At 62.5% G+C, this 16,897-nt stretch overlaps 1 protein-coding gene across 1 annotated transcript; it reads left to right on the plus strand.

The window, feature by feature from the left end:
- Positions 1-535: 535 nt before the first annotated feature.
- On the plus strand, positions 536-15,346 carry AOC2 (amine oxidase copper containing 2). The gene is made up of 8 exons (XM_080564766.1): positions 536-4,523; positions 9,665-9,950; positions 10,142-10,271; positions 10,505-10,778; positions 11,648-13,222; positions 13,426-13,711; positions 14,229-14,487; positions 14,629-15,346. Exons 1-8 carry the CDS (start codon positions 2,957-2,959, stop codon positions 14,926-14,928), a joined length of 4,677 nt encoding a protein of 1,558 aa, XP_080420892.1. The 5' UTR covers positions 536-2,956; the 3' UTR covers positions 14,929-15,346.
- The last annotated feature ends 1,551 nt before the right edge of the window (positions 15,347-16,897 follow it).

Genomic DNA, 16,897 nt, shown 5'->3' on the forward strand with positions numbered 1-16,897 from the left:
GGGCCAAGCAATTTCCACCAGAACGCTTTACACGAGCTGAGCGAACGAGATGAGAGGGGGAGCGTGCCGGGGGCTGAGGGCTGGCTCGGCGTCAGCTTCGCGCTCACATCAGGAGAACCGGCAAAGGATTTTCTCTACTGTACTCCTTACCCAGCTGCATGGCAGCCGCTGACTCAGAGTTTCCCTGAGCCGAAGGCTCCCTGTCTCTGCTTTTGGTTCCCGTAAATTTCGGGGACTATTTTTTGCCGCCTCCACCTTTCTGCGTGAGCGAAGCGCGGCGAGCTCACCGCCGCCGCCGTGGTTTGTTGGGGAGGCGCGGGCAGCTCACCAAATTGAAGCTGTGCTAATGGCAGCACCTAAATAAACAGCAAAATAAGCAGCCAAAATAAACAGCAGGAGGATGGAAACGCTGCGTGTTAGGTGCGGGACAGCGTGACGGGGCAGTCAGACTGGTGAGCTGAGTCGAGGTATGTGCACCAAACAGGTCGTAAACAAGTTGCGCTGCCGGTGGTGAGACGTGTAATTTATAAAATTCTAGGTTTGCTGTAAGTCGCCTCGGGTTTCTCCTGGAGAAGGTGCACGAGCAGCTCCCGTGTGGCCCTTAAAGATCCCCCGCTGGCTTTTCATCCCGTAGTGTCGATGCAGGTTTCGTGGCTCTGCGGGCTCAGTGAACTGCTCGGCTTCCTGAGCTTGCTGCTGCGACGGATTCGGGGCTCTCGTGTTTATTCTGCAACAGAGCCTCCAGAAAGCGCGGGCTGATTCCTGTAATAGACTTTAAAAAAAAGCCTTCAGCTTGAAAATAGCGTTAAATAACGTGCTATTAGACGTGAGACCCATGGCAGAGGCAGCACAGGGAGCTTCGTTCGTGCCAGCTGTACCCTGCGGCCCTGGGCTGCGTGCTGCGGACTCGTTCGTCACGGGGACGTCATTGCAGGTTGGGGCTTCTGTGCTTTTGTTGCCTTCCAAACACCCGGCGTGCACAGAAATAAGCGTTCCCACACTTTATTTTCAGCCATCTGACAGGCAAGCTGCAGGGCTGAGTTGTGATTTGCGGGGCAGCGTAAGGCCTGTGGAGCTTATCCAGTTCTCTTAAACTACGGCTGTGCTGCTCGGAAAATGACAGGCTGTAATTGCAGCGTATGCCTCGACTTTTAGGGCCTTGGGATGCAAACCCAAGAGGCAAAGTCAAAAGTAAATTAGCTGTTCTTTTGTACTTCAAGGAAACGTGGACGTGGTGCGTGCAGCCTCCGGGGTTTGTGCAGCAGTCCCAGCTCGGTGGTACCCCTGAAATGGGGCACCGTGCTCTAGGCTTGCACCAGAAGGGAATTCTTCTTTCAGCCCTAACTCCAAGTAACCCTCAAAGCCTTGTTGACCTCGTAGGTTGGAAGGCTGACTTGGAAATCGACGCTTGTGTGCTCAATCCGGGGCTGCTCAGGCATCTCCTGCCATCAGAGGCCGGCGGAAAGTCGGTGAGAGCAGAGCAAAGCTGAAACCTCTCGCGTTCTGCGTAGCCGAGGGCTTTTTATCACCTGTCCTGTCTCTTCCCATTGCTCGTGTCCGTGTTGCAGAGCGATCCCTTCTCCGGCCCCGTGAAAGGACTGCCGTGGCTCCGGGGGCTCTGCTGGTGCACCAGCGGCCGAGCAGAGGCGTAGTCGCGCTGACGCAGAGCGGCCGTGCTTCTGCCCTGCCTGCACAGCTGCAGCTGAGGCTAAAGAAGGCTGAGAGCTGCCCGTGGTGGTGAGGACGATGGAGCGTGTCCCAAAGCCACGGGGCTTTCCGCCTGCCAGCGTGGTATCTGGTAAGCGAGGCCGAGGAGAGGCTGAGCCCAGGGCAAAGCCCCGCGGCGGAGGAAGGACGCGAGGCAGAGCTGCGGGCTGGCGGAGGGCCCGTCTCCCACCAGGAAACTCTGACAGGGGAGGAAGGGAAGGCTAGGGTGAGGCGAGGTGAGGCTGGCAGCCGGAGTGGAAACGTTGGGTCGAATCTCCAGCCTTGGTTCTCTTGGATTCGTCGTGCTTCTCGGCACCAGCTCGGGGGCAGGCGGGGGTTGTGGTGCGTCTCGTCTGCCCCCAGCAGCCGCGGTCCTGCTCGGTCCTTCCCGGCCGAGGGTTTTTGGTGATGCTCCGAGAGCAGCAGCGGCTGAGGGCGGCCCTCGCGACCTTTGGGAGGCTCTCCTGGAGGAACAAGGTTGGCCTTGTCCTCGAGGGAGCTTCTCTGAAGCTGCGCCTCGGTTTGTGTTCGAATTTGAGGCAGAGGCGAAAGCTGCTTGATCTCGTTTCAGTGGAATTCGGGGGGATTAATTAGTTAAGGGCTGCTCAGAGGTGCAAACTAAGGGCTAGTTGTTCGCAGCGCCTTGGGACCTGAATCTCGTCCTGAACTACATCTCTCCGTGCCTGCCAAAGCTTTCCTACTACTACACAGATGGATGTGTTCTCAGCAGAGGCTTCCACGTGGAAGATTCGAAAAAGTAAAACAAAAAGCACCTCCAAGCTTGAAATGGTGCTGCCAGGGGGAACGTTTACAAGGAAGCAGCCCGGTAAACAAGGAAATTCGGTGAGTTGCAAAGAAGTGAAATTTGCAGCGTGGCACCAATTCCCAGCCTGTGAGAGGCTCGCAGTGGTCCCAGCCACCTCGGGCTGCCTGCAGGATCCTCGCTTTTACAAGCAGCTTCAGGAGGCTGGGCTGGACTGAAAAAGTAACAGAATGATGTGAAGCTCGTCTGAGTCACTGACCCTGCATCTCCACTGGTTCTTTCAGGGCACTGCTCTTGGAGGAACTCAGGGCAGGCTGCAGCTGAGTGAGGTCTGCCCTTTCTGGTCACAACGAATTTCAGATCTCCTCCCCTCGCCTCTCCCAGCCTTTTGTGCTCTCCGTGCTAATCCATCCAGTGCAGCGTTAAACTGACGGAGGCAGCAGTTAGAAACCCTGCTCGGGAAGAGCCTGAGGACCAGCAGCAGGCATGCACATGAAAACCGCGCTCGTCCTCCTCGTGCTGGCTTTTGCCACGATCTTTGCCCTGGTCTGCGTGCTGCTGACCAGGGGACGGGCCCCCGGCACCTGCCAGCACCAGCCCCCGGAGCCCGAGGTCCCGGAGGACGGCCGCAGCCTGGTCTTTGCCGATCTGACGCCCGAGGAGCTGGCGCAGGTGGTGCGGTACCTGCAGGGCAGCCTCGGGGTGCCGCTGGTGGACGCCTCGCGTGCCAAACCCTCCGACAACTGCATCGCCTCTGTGGACGTGCAGCTCCCTGCCAAGGCGGAGGTGCTGCGGTTCCTGGATGGAGGGGGGGCTCGCCCGCCCCGGGAGGCGCTGGCCGTGCTGTACTTCGGGGACCAGGCGGACCCCAACGTCACCGAGTACGTGGTGGGGCCTCTGCCGGTGCCGACGTATCACCGGGACGTCACGGTGCAGAAGTACGGGGGGAAGGTGCCGTACCACCGCAGACCGACGCTGGCTGTTGAGTACCAGCAGATCGCAGGGTTTTTCAAGAGCCGGGTGTTCCCCGCGGCTCCGTCTTTCATGCGTCAGGTGATGGAGTACGACGGGACCAGCCTGGCAGCGGTGACTGCTGCTCCCCGTGGCTTCCAGTCTGGAGATCGGGCCACCTGGTACGTCTTGTTCCAGAACGTGAGCGGGTTCTTCCTGCACCCCGTGGGGCTGGAGGTGCTGGTGGACCACGGCAGCCTGGACATCGGCCAGTGGGCGGTCAGCAGGGTCTTCTACAACGGGCAGTACTACAGGGACATGGCTCAGCTGGAGAGCGCCTACGTGCAGGGCCGCATCAGCGTGGAGAAGGTGAGGAAAGCGCCGCCGGACGGGGACTTCTCGTCCATGAGACCCCGAGCGCCTTGGGCTGCGATGTTCCCCTTGCAGTACGAGCCCCAGGGTCCCCGCTACAGCCTGAGGAAGAACCACGTCGCCTTCCAGGCGTGGAGCTTCGCCTTCGGGATGAGCGTGAAGACGGGCCTGCAGCTGTTTGACATCCGATACAAGGGGGAGAGGGTCGTCTACGAGCTGAGCGTGCAGGAGGCGCTGTCGGTGTACGGCTCCAACTGCCCCGGGGGGATGTCGACGCGGTACATGGACGGGAGCTTCGGCATCGGGCGCTACAGCTCCCCGCTGGTGCGCGGGGTCGACTGCCCCTATTTAGCGAGTTACGTGGACGTGCACTATCTCGCTCATTCCCAGGACATCAGAACGATTAAGAATGCCCTCTGCGTCTTCGAGCAGAACCTGGGCTCCCCTCTGCGGCGCCACTTCTCCAACCTGCAGTCGCTCTACTACGGCGGGCTGGTCAACTCCGCGCTGGTCCTGCGCTCCATCACAACCGTGGGCAACTACGATTATGTCTGGGACTTCATCTTCTACCAGAACGGGGCCATCGAGGCCAAAGTCCAGGCAACGGGGTACACGAGCTCATCCTTTTTCCATGGGGATGGTCTGTGGTACGGCAATAGGGTCGGGGAGCACACGCTGGGGACGATTCACACCCATTCCGTCAACTATAAGGTGGACTTGGATGTGGGAGGTAGGTCTGGGTCTTCCTCTAACTCCTGCCGTTACAGTGGTAAACCCCAGAGCTTTTGGGGGGATTGCCTCCTGGTCCGTGGAGTCCCTCCTAACTGACATCTGATCTCTGCTTTTTCGCTCTCTCAACCTCTTACTTCACTGCAAAGTTATTTTTCTATGTGTTAAATAGTCTGTCCAGGTCATGGAGTTGGAGGCAGAGGGAGTTGTCTGGGAGCTCTGTGTTCAGCTCGGGGAAAGCATGGAAAGGCAGCGGCTGCCAAACGTTTGAATTTCCTTGAGGCCTCACGTCTGGCACGGGGTGTGTTGCCATAAGCGTGGCCAGACAGACGGGGCAGACGCGGCGCTGTCTGCAGGAGTGGAGGTGTGAGCCGCTCCTGCAACGCCTGGCGCTGCTTTGGGACTTTCCTTACAACAACTCGGAAAAGTCCTGCCCGTGCCTCCTCTGCCCGGCGCGCGGCAGGGTGGCAGCACCACGGGGCTGACCTCTGGCAGCTCGGTCCCTGCCTCCCTTTTGAGGAAACCCTCCTCAGTTGGATCCTGAGCCTCCAGCTGCGAAGCTGTTGCAGAGAGACAGAGAAATCCCCGCTCCTCCATGCGGGCAGGGCTTTTGGCAGCGGGTCCCTGCAGGAGCAGCTCTCTGCTGCAGCCGAGGGCGAAACGGCCACGCTGGGATGCGCGGGCTGGATGCACGGGGTTTATTTCCCCTCCGGGACTGATCCAGAACCCGCAGCTCAGGACAGTGCAGGGGCAGCACTGGGTGCAGCAGGCACCGACTGGTGGTGTTGGGTGTCTGTCGCCGAAACCTGCTCCTGTAAAAGGTGGAGGAGAAAACCTGCAAGGCCACCGGCGGGTCGGGGGCTGCGTCTGTGCCCGCTGGAGAAGAAATGCGGCTCCTCTCAGCCCTGCTGGGCACGGGGCTGGTGGCCGGGAGCTGCAGGTGACACCGGGTCAGGAGTGGCACGCGTCCTCTGCGTGCAACGGGGTCGTGCCCCCCTGTCCCCAGGATTTGTGTGGCCTTGAGAAATGCTGTGGCTGTCATCCGTGGCCGAAAGCAGGGCTGACACCGGTGCCCTTCCTGTAAACAGGGCTCACAAACGTGCTAAAACAGAGTTTCTGCGTGGTGGCAAGGTCCGAAGCTGTGGCTGCTGTGTCCCTGCTTTTCCCCGCTTTGTTTACAGACCCAGAGCCCTGGCTGGAAAGCTCTGGAGAATTGTGTCAGCCCCAGCCTTGGTCCACTTGGCGAGGGAAAGGGAGAGCTTGTCCCGAGCACCGGGGTTAGAAGCAACGTGTGGTGCTCGAGAGGAGTCCTCGCAACCCCAAACCCTGTAAAGCAAATCTGGAGCGGGGCACAGCAGAGCCTCTCCGGCACAGGTTCCTCACATTGCAGGGGAAACGGGCAAGTGTGCCCTGGCTGGAACTGAGACAAACCAGAAGCTCCTAAATTAATGCTGTGGCGGAAAATTGGTGCAGAGCTGTAGTGGTTTCAGCCCCTGCCCTGTGCCTCGAGCTCTGTCCCTACCAGCCAGCCATGACGAGGACTGTGGTGGCCGGGTGAGCTGTCCTCGGCTGTCCCTAACGTGGGGCTGCCCTCGCAGGAGCTTTCGGCACCCCCCTGGCTGCAGGGGGTCTGGCAGAGGAGGAGCTGTGCCCCCCCCGGGTGTGCACACAGAAGGGCACAGCCTTCTTCTTCAGGCCCTTTTGTGTTCCTGCCGGCTCCTGCCCCAGGGTCCTGGTGGGGGCCGTGGGCTGGGATGGGGGGAGAGGGGCTGGAGGGGGCTGGATCAGTCCCGTGAGCGTCCCGTCCTCATGAGCCCCTCCGCCCGCAGCTGGTACTGCTTGCGGTTACTGCTGGGGTTTGGCAAACGCCGCCTGATCTCACCAGGGAGCTTCCTCCCATCTCAGCCCTTCTGCCAGCGCCAGAACTGGAGGAGCCAGGTCCCTTCCCTTAGGGCGAGGAAGGACTCGGAGGCGACAGGGAGAGGAGCTGTGGCGGTGCTGGGGAGCCGGGGGCTCTTGGGCTCTCCTGGAGCACCAGGCAGGACCAGCTCATGCGGTGCCCGTGTTGCAGAAGGAGCCGACCCGGCTGAGCCAGCCCCGTGGCATCGCCGTGCTCGCCATCCCGTACCCACAGCCCTCGCAGCCCACCGAGCTCCTTGGTCCAGCACGGGACGAGGCAGGCAGGAGGGGCGCTGGATCTGGGCAGCTCGTGCTTCAGGCTGGGTGCTGGCCCCATCGGGCGCATGCTGGATCCACGGAGCATCCGTGAGATGGGACAGGGCGTCCCGGGAGATGCCCTGGGATGAGCAAACGCCCCGGTGCTGCCCTGCAGCAGGGAAACCGCCGGGTAACCCGGGGCGGGAGTCGGGCGCCAGCTGCCCAGCTCGGTGCGCCCGGGGTGGGGAGGGAACAGGCAGAACTGGCTGGGAGCTGGGAGCTGCGCGCGGAGTCGCCGGTGAGCTCCAGGTTTCCTCCCCACATCGGAAGCGACGCCTTCACGCCCACGGCCGGCGACTGAATTAAGAGCTTGGGCTGCAGGTGAGGGACGCAGTCTGGACGCCGCAGCCGAGCCCCGTGCGCTGTCTCGACGCTCGGAGAGATGAACCCCAGGCTCCCCTACGTCCTCCTGTTTGGGGCGGCGGTGGTCATCTTCATTCTCTCCTGCATGCTGCTGAGCAGAGGGAGGCGATCGCCCGGCTGTGAGTCCCAGCCCCGCAGCGCGGAGAAGACGGGGTCCAGGAGCCAGAGCCTGGTCTTTGCCGATCTGACGCCCGAGGAGCTGGCGCAGGTGGTGCGGTACCTGCAGGGCAGCCTCGGGGTGCCGCTGGTGGACGCCTCGCGTGCCAAACCCTCCGACAACTGCATCGCCTCCGTGGACGTGCAGCTCCCTGCCAAGGCGGAGGTGCTGCAATTCCTGGATGGAGGGGGGGCTCGCCCGCCCCGGGAGGCGCTGGCTGTGCTCCATTTTGGCAACCAGGCAAACCCCAACGTCACCGAGTACGTGGTGGGGCCTCTGCCGGTGCCAACGTATCACCGGGACGTCACGGTGCAGAAGTACCGGAGGAGGGTTCCGTACCACCGCAGACCGATGCTGGGCAGTGAGTACGAGCAGGTGGGAGCCTTCCTGAAGGTGGTGGCGTTCGCTGCAGCCCCCACCTTCCTGCAAGAAGTGTTTGACTATGACGGCACCAACGTGGCGTTTCAAAGCACGGCTCCTCACGGGTTCAGGTCCGGGGACCGCAAGTCGTGGTTCGTCGTCTTCCAGAACGTGAGCGGGTTCTTCCTGCACCCCGTGGGGCTGGAGGTGCTGGTGGACCACGGCAGCCTGGACATCGGCCAGTGGGCGGTCAGCAGGGTCTTCTACAACGGGCAGTACTACAGGGACATGGCTCAGCTGGAGAGCGCCTACGTGCAGGGCCGCATCAGCGTGGAGAAGGTGAGGAAAGCGCCGCCGGACGGGGACTTCTCGTCCATGAGACCCCGAGCGCCTTGGGCTGCGATGTTCCCCTTGCAGTACGAGCCCCAGGGTCCCCGCTACAGCCTGAGGAAGAACCACGTCGCCTTCCAGGCGTGGAGCTTCGCCTTCGGGATGAGCGTGAAGACGGGCCTGCGGCTGTTTGACATCCGATACAAGGGGGAGAGGGTCGTCTACGAGCTGAGCGTGCAGGAGGCGCTGTCGGTGTACGGCTCCAACTGCCCCGGGGGGATGTCGACGCGGTACATGGACGGGAGCTTCGGCATCGGGCGCTACAGCTCCCCGCTGGTGCGCGGGGTCGACTGCCCCTATTTAGCGAGTTACGTGGACGTGCACTATCTCGCTCATTCCCAGGACATCAGAACGATTAAAAATGCCCTCTGCGTCTTCGAGCAGAACCTGGGCTCCCCGCTGCGGCGCCACTTCTCCAACCTGCAGTCTCTCTACTACGGCGGGCTGGTCAACTCCGCGCTGGTCCTGCGCTCCATCACGTCTCTGGGCAACCACGACTACGTGTGGGACTTCATCTTCTACCAGAACGGGGCCATCGAGGCCAAAGTCCAGGCCACGGGGTACCCGAGTTCGTCCTTTCTCCATGGGGATGGTCTGCGGTACGGCAATAGGGTCTGGGAGCACACGCTGGGGACGATACGAACCCATTCCATCAACTATAAAGTGGACTTGGATGTGGGAGGTAGGTCTGGGTCTTGTCTCTGCTTTGTGCCCTCCACGAATGCTTATCGGCTCTCCAAACTCTGTGTTTTGTGGTCCTTACATGGATTTTTCTTTCCACGCATGGGGCAGGGCGATGTGCTCCCATAGAGCTGCGGAGGTCGGGGCCTTCCCCCTTTAGGATGAGTTTTTTCTTTTTAAACAGAAATACTCAAAAAGTGGGGTGTGGATTGCGAAACCCTAAACACAGAAAAAGGGCATGTGAATTCTCAGACTGTGGCTGCTTGTTGCTGGAAGGGGAGGCGTGGAGTTCAAAGTCTCGTTCACATCAGAAAGAGGATGAAAACGAGCACCGTGGTGGCTGTGCATGGGTCCTCTTTGGCAGGTTCTGGCACTGACCTCAACTGCAGGTCCCAAGGCTCTGGTCCAAGTTTTTTTGGGGGTTGGAGGCTCGGCTGGAGGCCAGCAGAGGTTTGCTGCTGGGGTCTGTGCACAGGGCCCCTCTGCCAGCACCGTGCTGGCCCTCGAGCTCTCTCAGCCAGCTCTCTGCCATCCCGTCCCCGTTTATCTGCCTCTCCCATTGCTCCGAGCCCCTGGCTGACGCATCCCCTTTGTGGACAGACCAGAGCTGCTCCACTTTTGTGATGTGCAAATGCGCTCGGAGCCTGTGCTCCTCCTGGCGCGTCCTCGCAGGATGCGTGCTGATGAGCAGAAACAGCGCCCGGGCCATCAGGTGCTTGGGCTAATTAGGCTGGGCTCTCACTGGGAAGCAAACTGGTTCTTCTGCCCATGGAGGTTTCCTTCTTCTGGTCCCCAGGGACGGCACTGCATGCCACAGAGTGGTGTTGCCTGGGTTAGGCAGACGTAGACGATAGGTAAAGGCACGCAGCGTGCCGCTGGGGAGCGGTGCTTGGAGCCTGGGGTGCAGGAGGGGAGGATGGGGGGAGCGGGCTCTGGCTGCAGGGAAGTTCCTCACCCGCTTCGTGTCCTCGTAGGCGTGAAGAACTCCCTGGTGGCTCACGACATGGCGTTCGAGATGGCGCGGGCTCCCTGGAACCCCGAGCAGCAGATCGAGCGGCCGCGGCTCACCAAGAGAGTCCTGGACACGGAGGACCAGGCGGCTTTCCGGCTCCAGTCCAAGATACCCAGATACATCTACTTCGCGGCCAACAGCAAAAACAAGTGGGGCCACCAGCGGGGTTACAGGATCCAGATCGTCAGCTTTGCAGGGGACCACGTCCCCGAAGCCAGCTCCATGGAGAGGGCCATCAGCTGGGCAAGGTCAGGATGCTGCGATGGTGGCACCAGGTTCTCCAAGATGCCTTCAGCATCTGGCTGGGGAGGCATCACGGGGATGCTCCCCGTGGAGAGGGATGGGGCAGAGGCTCCCCAGGGCTGGGGTTGCTGCAGAGGACCAGCCTGGTGCTCTGCAGGCTCTGGGGAGCCGGTCTCATCCGCGTCCTTGTCCTCAGGTACAAGCTGGCTGTCACCAGGAGGAAGGAAGAGGAGCCCACCAGCACCAGCATCTACAACCAGAACGACCCCTGGACGCCCACCGTAGCCTTCGCCGACTTCATTGACAACGAAACCATCACCAACGAGGTGAGCGGGGTCTGGGGCCGTGGTGCCCACCGTGGGGCTGAGCAGGAGCTGGAGCTGCTGGTGCTGGCCGTGCGTTGTCCGTGCATTGCCCGTGGGCTCAGCTGGGACAGCAGCAGCTCCGGGGAGGGGGTGTGAGCGCCTGTGGGCTGTGGGTGCCCACCAAGGCTCCCTCTGTGGTCCAGGCACAGCTTTCAGTCCAAAATAACCAGGGTGATGTAACTCCTCCTGCCTAGGACCTGGTGGCCTGGATAACTGCTGGCTTCCTCCACATCCCACACTCGGAGGACATTCCCAACACCGCCACGGTGGGGAACTCGGTCGGCTTTCTCCTGCGCCCCTACAACTACTACGACCTGGACCCCTCCATATACTCGCACGACGGCATCTTTTTCACCAGTGAGCAGGACTTCACGGCGTGCGAGGTCAACCCTATCGCGTGCCTGCCCAAAACAGCCTCCTGCTTGCCCAACTTCCCCCCGTTCACCTACGACGGATTCAAAAATACAAGCAGGCTTTAATGTTCCGGGAGCCATGAGGCTGACCAACCTGTTAGGGATTTTCAGTTTTTTTGAGTGAAGTGGATTTTTTTTTCCAGTTGTAACTTCACTTTTTATAGTTGCTTTTAATTTAGTGCTCGGCGCGAGGGGAGCGTAATTGTCCTGGCGCGCTGCCAGGCGGCAGCCTGATTTATCTCCATTAATTGCTGAATCCGGGTCTGTTTTGGGGATGGGGCAGGGGGGGGGAAGCGAGAAAATCCTGTTCCTCTGCTGTAGCAGTGAACCCCATGTAGTGTCTATCTCAGGTTTTAAAAACAAAATGAAAAGATGCGGTGCTATCCATCCTGCCTGTCTCGTTCTTACGGCTTCCAGCAGTGGCTGCGGGGGGGGGGACGGATGCTGAGGCTCTGTGGGGCTGGACAGGGGGGGTCCAGGGCTGGGCTCTGCAGCGTGGGGGCACTGGGCTCGGTGCAGGGCAGCAGTGGCCCCGCGGGCTCTGCTGGGGTGTGGAGGGAAGGAGGTGCTGGGAGGAGCTCTGGCTTCTCCCCGCTGTCCAGATCTGTGCTCCCCGAGGGCTGCAGCGTAGCCTGCGGGACGGGACGGGAAGGACGGGTGCAGAAGAATGAGATTTATTTAAATTTGTGACCCGCCGGGGGAAGCAGAGCCAAGTTGCCTTTTATGGTTCCCAGCAAATCCCAGGCACGTCCGAGAACATCACCCTACGCCCTCCCTGCGAGCTCGTCTGGGCTGTTCCCGGAGCGGAAAAACGGGGAGAAAAAAAACAAACAACCAACCAACCCCACAACCCCACCAGCCCCTGCTGCTGCTGCAGGTCCCGGAGAGTTTCGCGGCTGGAAAGCCCGCCCTGCCCCACTGCAGCAGCCATGAACGTGAAAACAGCGCTCATCCTGCTCCTCCTGGCTCTGGCCACGATCTTCGCCCTGGTCTGCGTGCTGCTGACCAGGGGACGGGCCCCCGGCACCTGCCAGCACCAGCCCCCGGAGCCCGAGGTCCCGGAGGACGGCCGCAGCCTGGTCTTTGCCGATCTGACGCCCGAGGAGCTGGCGCAGGTGGTGCGGTACCTGCAGGGCAGCCTCGGGGTGCCGCTGGTGGACGCCTCGCGTGCCAAACCCTCCGACAACTGCATCGCCTCCGTGGACGTGCAGCTCCCTGCCAAGGCGGAGGTGCTGCGGTTCCTGGATGGAGGGGGGGCTCGCCCGCCCCGGGAGGCGCTGGCCGTGCTGTACTTCGGGGACCAGGCGGACCCCAACGTCACCGAGTACGTGGTGGGGCCTCTGCCGGTGCCGACGTATCACCGGGACGTCACGGTGCAGAAGTACGGGGGGAAGGTGCCGTACCACCGCAGACCTGTTACCGGCGTGGAGTACGTGGCCATCAGCGCCCTCATCCAGCACGAGCTGAGGAAGGCACCGCGCTTCCTCGCCGTGTGCTGCGCCTCCGACGGCACCGACCTGGCCGTGCTCACCACGGCCCCCCGCGGCTTCAAGTCTGGGGACCGCTCCTCCTGGTTCGTCCTCTTCCACGCCGTGGTCGGCACCGGCTACTACGTGCTGCCGATTGGGCTGGAGGTGCTGGTGGAGCACGGGGAGCTCGACATCTCCCTCTGGTACCTGAGCCAGGTCTTCTACAACGGGCGCTACTTCTCCAGCATGGCGGAGCTGGAGGGCACCTTCGTGGCCGGCTTGCTGGAGGTGATCCAGGTGGAGAAGCCGCAGGATGCCACGGTGATGGGCTCCATGAGACCCCGGCGCCCTCCTGGCGCCCCGGGGCCGCTGCAGTACGAGCCCCAGGGTCCCCGTTACAGCATCAGAGACAACCACGTCACCTTCCAGGGCTGGAGCATCGCCTTCGGCATGAACCCCAACACCGGCCCGCGCCTCTTCGACATCCGTTACCGCAGGGAGAGGATTATCTACGAGCTGAGCCTGCAGGAAGCCCTAGCTCTGTACGGCTCCAACTGCCCCGGAGGCATGTCCACCCGCTACCTCGACGGCAGCTTCGGCATCGGCAGGTTCGCCTACGAGCTGGTCCGGGGCGTCGACTGCCCCTACACGGCCACCTACGTGGACCGGCACTACCTGGCCGAGTCGGACGTCCCCAGGACGAACCAGAACTCGCTGTGCATCTTCGAGCACGACGCCGCCCTCCCTCTGCGGCGCCACTTCTCCGACATGCAGTCCTTGTACTACGGCGGGCTGCGCAAAAGCGTCCTGGTCATCCGCGCCGTCTCCACCCTGATCAACTACGACTACGTCTGGGACTTCATGTTCCACAGCAACGGGGCTGTGGAGGTCCGGGTCCACGCCACCGGCTACATCAGCTCCTCCTTCTTCCACGGCGAAGGCACCAACTACGGCAACAAGGTTGGGCCCCACACGCTGGGGACGATGCACCTCCACCACATCCACTACAAGGTGGACCTGGACATCGACGGTAAGGCTCGACTCGCGCGGTCAAGAGGGTTTTGCCTGTGCTTGGCATGTCTGGGGGCTCCAAAGGTTGAGTTATGGGACATGAAGTGTGTCTTTAGGGGCAAAAGTACTGCCTGTATTCCTGGGATGCAGAGCAGGGCAGCTCCCCGGCTGCGTTTCCTGGTGGGGCCGGAGCTCAAAGGGATTTTCCCTTTTGCTTTGCAGGCCAGCTGAACTCACTGGAGGCCCAGGACATGGGCTACGAGAAGCTGAAGGCCCCCTGGAGCCTGCAGAACAGCCTCGAGCGGCCGTTCCTCCGCCGGGACAGGCTGGAGCGGGAGAATGAGGCGGCGTTCCCCCTCGATGCCCCCCTGCCCCGTTACCTCTCCTTCACCGGCCCCAAGCCCAACCGGTGGGGACACGCGCGCAGCTACCGGCTGCAGGTGGTCAGCTCCCCCGGGAAGCATCTGCCCAACAGCAGCCCCATGGAGAGGGCCGTCAGCTGGGGCAGGTAGGTGTGGGGCTGGGGCAGCAAACGGGGGCACCCAGGCTGCAAACGGCCAGGGGAGGGTGGTTCACGGGCAGCCCTTTTGTCCTGTGACAAGGGAACCCTCTGGTGCCAGTCCCTGCGGGTGCTGAGCCTCTTCCCGGTCACCGCATCCCCATCGTGGTCCCCTCCTCCCTGTGGTCTGCCGAGCGCGGCTGCAAGGAAGGGTTAAACAGCAAAGTTGCCTGTTTCTTGGCTCCGAAAAAAGTCCCTAGAAAAGTTGCTCAACAGCATCCATTCATAGCAGTTCCCATGCAGGAATCTGACCCCAGATGAGTTCAGTTTCCAGCGATCACACGTGTTTTCCCCTGCGGGGGCAGCGGGGCTCCCAGAGCAGCGCTGCTACCCCCAGGTCTTGACATCTCCACGTGAGGACAGGATGCTTTTTGGGAAAACGCTTCGTTTAACCACAGCGTTGGCTCGCGACCGGGGTGAAAAGGAAGGGGGAGGTTGTTTGAGTTAGACCTGGCAGAGGCTGAAGGCGAAGCACCGAGCTGTGCCTTCCAGGGGCAGCAAAGCCCCCGAGGCGCTGGGGCTGCAGCCAGCCCCGGGGTCCCATCCCTGTGTGGCGATGCCTGGGGGCACGGATGAGCCCCCCCTTCTCCCACAGGTACAAGCTGGCCGTCACCAGGAGGAAGGAAGAGGAGCCCACCAGCACCAGCGTCTACAACCAGAACGACCCCTGGACGCCCACCGTCGCCTTCGCCGACTTCATCGACAACGAAACCATCACCAACGAGGTGAGGGGAGCTGGGCGCCGTGGGTGCTGCTCCTGGCCAGGCTGAGGCTTCGCCTGCCTGAGGCCAAACCGGGTGGGAATGGGGCTGGGGGCCGGGCTGGGAGGCTCCCGTGCAGCCTGACGGGGTGCTCTGCGTGCCCAGGACCTGGTCGCCTGGATTTCTGTGGGGTTCCTGCACGTCCCCCACGCCGAGGACATCCCCAACACGGTGACCGTGGGGAACAGCGTCGGCTTTTTCCTGAGGCCCTACAACTACTTTGACGAGGACCCCTCGGTGGATTCGCCCGACAGCACCTACTTCAGCAGCGAGCGGGAGGCGGAGGCGTGCGGCACCAACCCCCTCGCCTGCCTGCCCGCGGCCGCCTGCGCCCCACATCTGCCCCCCTTCCGCTACGGGGGCTTCCTCAACATCAGCCTGCCCCCACCGCCCGGCAGGCTCTGATGGGGACGGGGACACCCGCGGGGCATGGATGTCCCCCGTCCGGCCATGGGGCTGCGTCCTCGGAGGGGTTTCGGTGACAGAGGGTGCTCGGCCGGCTCACCGGGACCTGCCCTGCTCTCCTCCTCCTCCTCCTCAGGGACATGGGTGCGGGGCTCCGTCCCACCAAGGTAGGTGGGTGCCCCCTGGGTGATGGAGCCGCTCGGGACCAGGCTGCAGCTGCCCTCTGGGTGCTGTGGTCCTCATTCAGGCACTGCCTTGGGACAGCAGCCCCCAAGGGATGCGTCCGCTGCAGCTCTGGGTGATGCTGGGTGCTCGGCTGCTGCGGCGGTGCTGAGCGATGGGGCCAGGAACTGGGGATGGGGGAGGCAGGAACTGGGGATGGGGGCCAGGAACTGGGGACAGGGACAGCCAGGAATTGGGGATTGGGGGGGGCCAGGAACTGGGGACGGGGGGGGGGGGGGCAGGAACTAGGGATGGGGACAGTGCGCTGGGCTGCACTGGGTGCCCGCAGGGTGAGTGCGCTGCAGGAATCGGAGACGGCTCCAATAAAGAGGCACGCGAGTGCTTTTTCTGACCCAACTCTTGCGTAGCTGCCTCAGTGCCGCTGGTGGCTGGATCGTGGACGTTGCGGTGCCGAGCCGCTCTGCCAGCGCCCACCGGAGAGGGTGAAGGGCTGGGGTCAGGCACGGAGCCCAGCGCCGCCGTGTGAACGTGCACCGGCCGTGCTCTTGGACCCCGTGCACTGGCAGCAGCCTCCGCCGCAAAATATGGGACAAACAAGGGAGTTAATGTGTAACAGCTGTACCGAGGCTGATTAATCGGTCCTGGCCTTGGCTGCTGCCCCGCGCCGTGTGCTCACCCCCCCCGGCGTGGGGACCCTTGCTCCGGTGCCACCGGCGCGTGCACAGCCCCAGCTGCAGGACCCGGGAGCCCGTCCCCGCTGCACCGGGATGGGTTTGGTGAGGACCGTTTGGCTCCGACCCCACTGCCCAGCCCCAGCACGTGGCTGCGGTTGCCAAACACCGGCTGCTGCATCCCCAGGGGGGGCTCCGCGGGCACCTGCCCTCGCCGTGGGAGCTGCTCGAGGTTGTGCCACGATGGCCTCGAGGAGATTTGATGGCAGCGTGTGTCCGGCAGGGAGCTTGGATAGCACCGGGGCTGAGCTGCTGCGGCACAGGGAAAGGATTTGGGGTGGGAGGGGGTGGCTCTGCATGGCCAGGTGACACCTGGGGACATCACTCCTGGGGGTGTTGGTGCATTTACACTTGGGGACATCAGTCCTGGGGGTGCCGGGACGGCTGCGGCCGTGCTCCCTGTGTCTGCGGGCGCTGCCTGGACTCTGCCCGCGTGCTGACGCAGGCGACGCCGGCCCCGCTGCCGGCGCTGCGGCGGGCTGGGAAACTTCTGGATGAAACCTTGGCACCGAGGGGCAGCCGGGTGTGATGGGGCGTGCGCTGCGCGTGCACTGCCCGTGTCCGGTGCCTTGGGAGCCGCTGGGACACCGAGTCCTGCAGCCAGCTGCTGTCACCGCAGGGCACAAAGGTCCCGGGCTGCCAGCTCATCCCCGGCTTGTTGTGGCTGCAGGGGAGCCGCCGATCCCAGTTCCCGTCCTGGCTCCTGGCCTCTCCCAGCTGCGATCCCAGTTTTTGCTGTCGTGGCGCTTTCCAAGGGGGCTGGCGCATGCTTGTCCCCATCCCCCAGCACCTTTTGCCCTCGTTTTCTGTAGTGAAGCTTTTCAGGGAAAATTTATTACCGACTGTTTCAAAACATGTTTGACGCGGGAGCCAAGCTTGCTGAATTCCTTCGCGCTGGCCAAAAGCTGCTCTCGGCTGAGGACCCTGAAATGAGCTGTTGGGGAATTTGTTTTGCAAGAGCAATCCCATTTCCATGCAAGCTTCTGCTCCATTTGGGAAAGGGAGGCTTTGGTCTCCCCGAGGGCATCGGGATCCTGGGCTGGGAGGATGGTGGC

This window comes from Anser brachyrhynchus (assembly GCF_964034855.1).
Source record: "Anser brachyrhynchus genome assembly, chromosome: 22".
Taxonomy (NCBI): Eukaryota; Metazoa; Chordata; class Aves; order Anseriformes; family Anatidae; genus Anser; species Anser brachyrhynchus.

What these genes read in the sequence shown, in the direction of transcription:
- AOC2 (XM_080564766.1), top strand. Translation starts at nt 2,957, where the DNA reads ATGCACATGAAAACCGCGCTCGTCCTCCTCGTGCTGGCTTTTGCCACG. An exon ending in ACGAAACCATCACCAACGAG is followed by an intron (nt 10,272 to 10,504) that starts GTGAGCGGGGTC and finishes CCTCCTGCCTAG; the next exon opens with GACCTGGTGGCCTGGATAAC. An exon ending in AGGGCCGTCAGCTGGGGCAG is followed by an intron (nt 13,712 to 14,228) that starts GTAGGTGTGGGG and finishes CAGAGGCTGAAG; the next exon opens with GCGAAGCACCGAGCTGTGCC.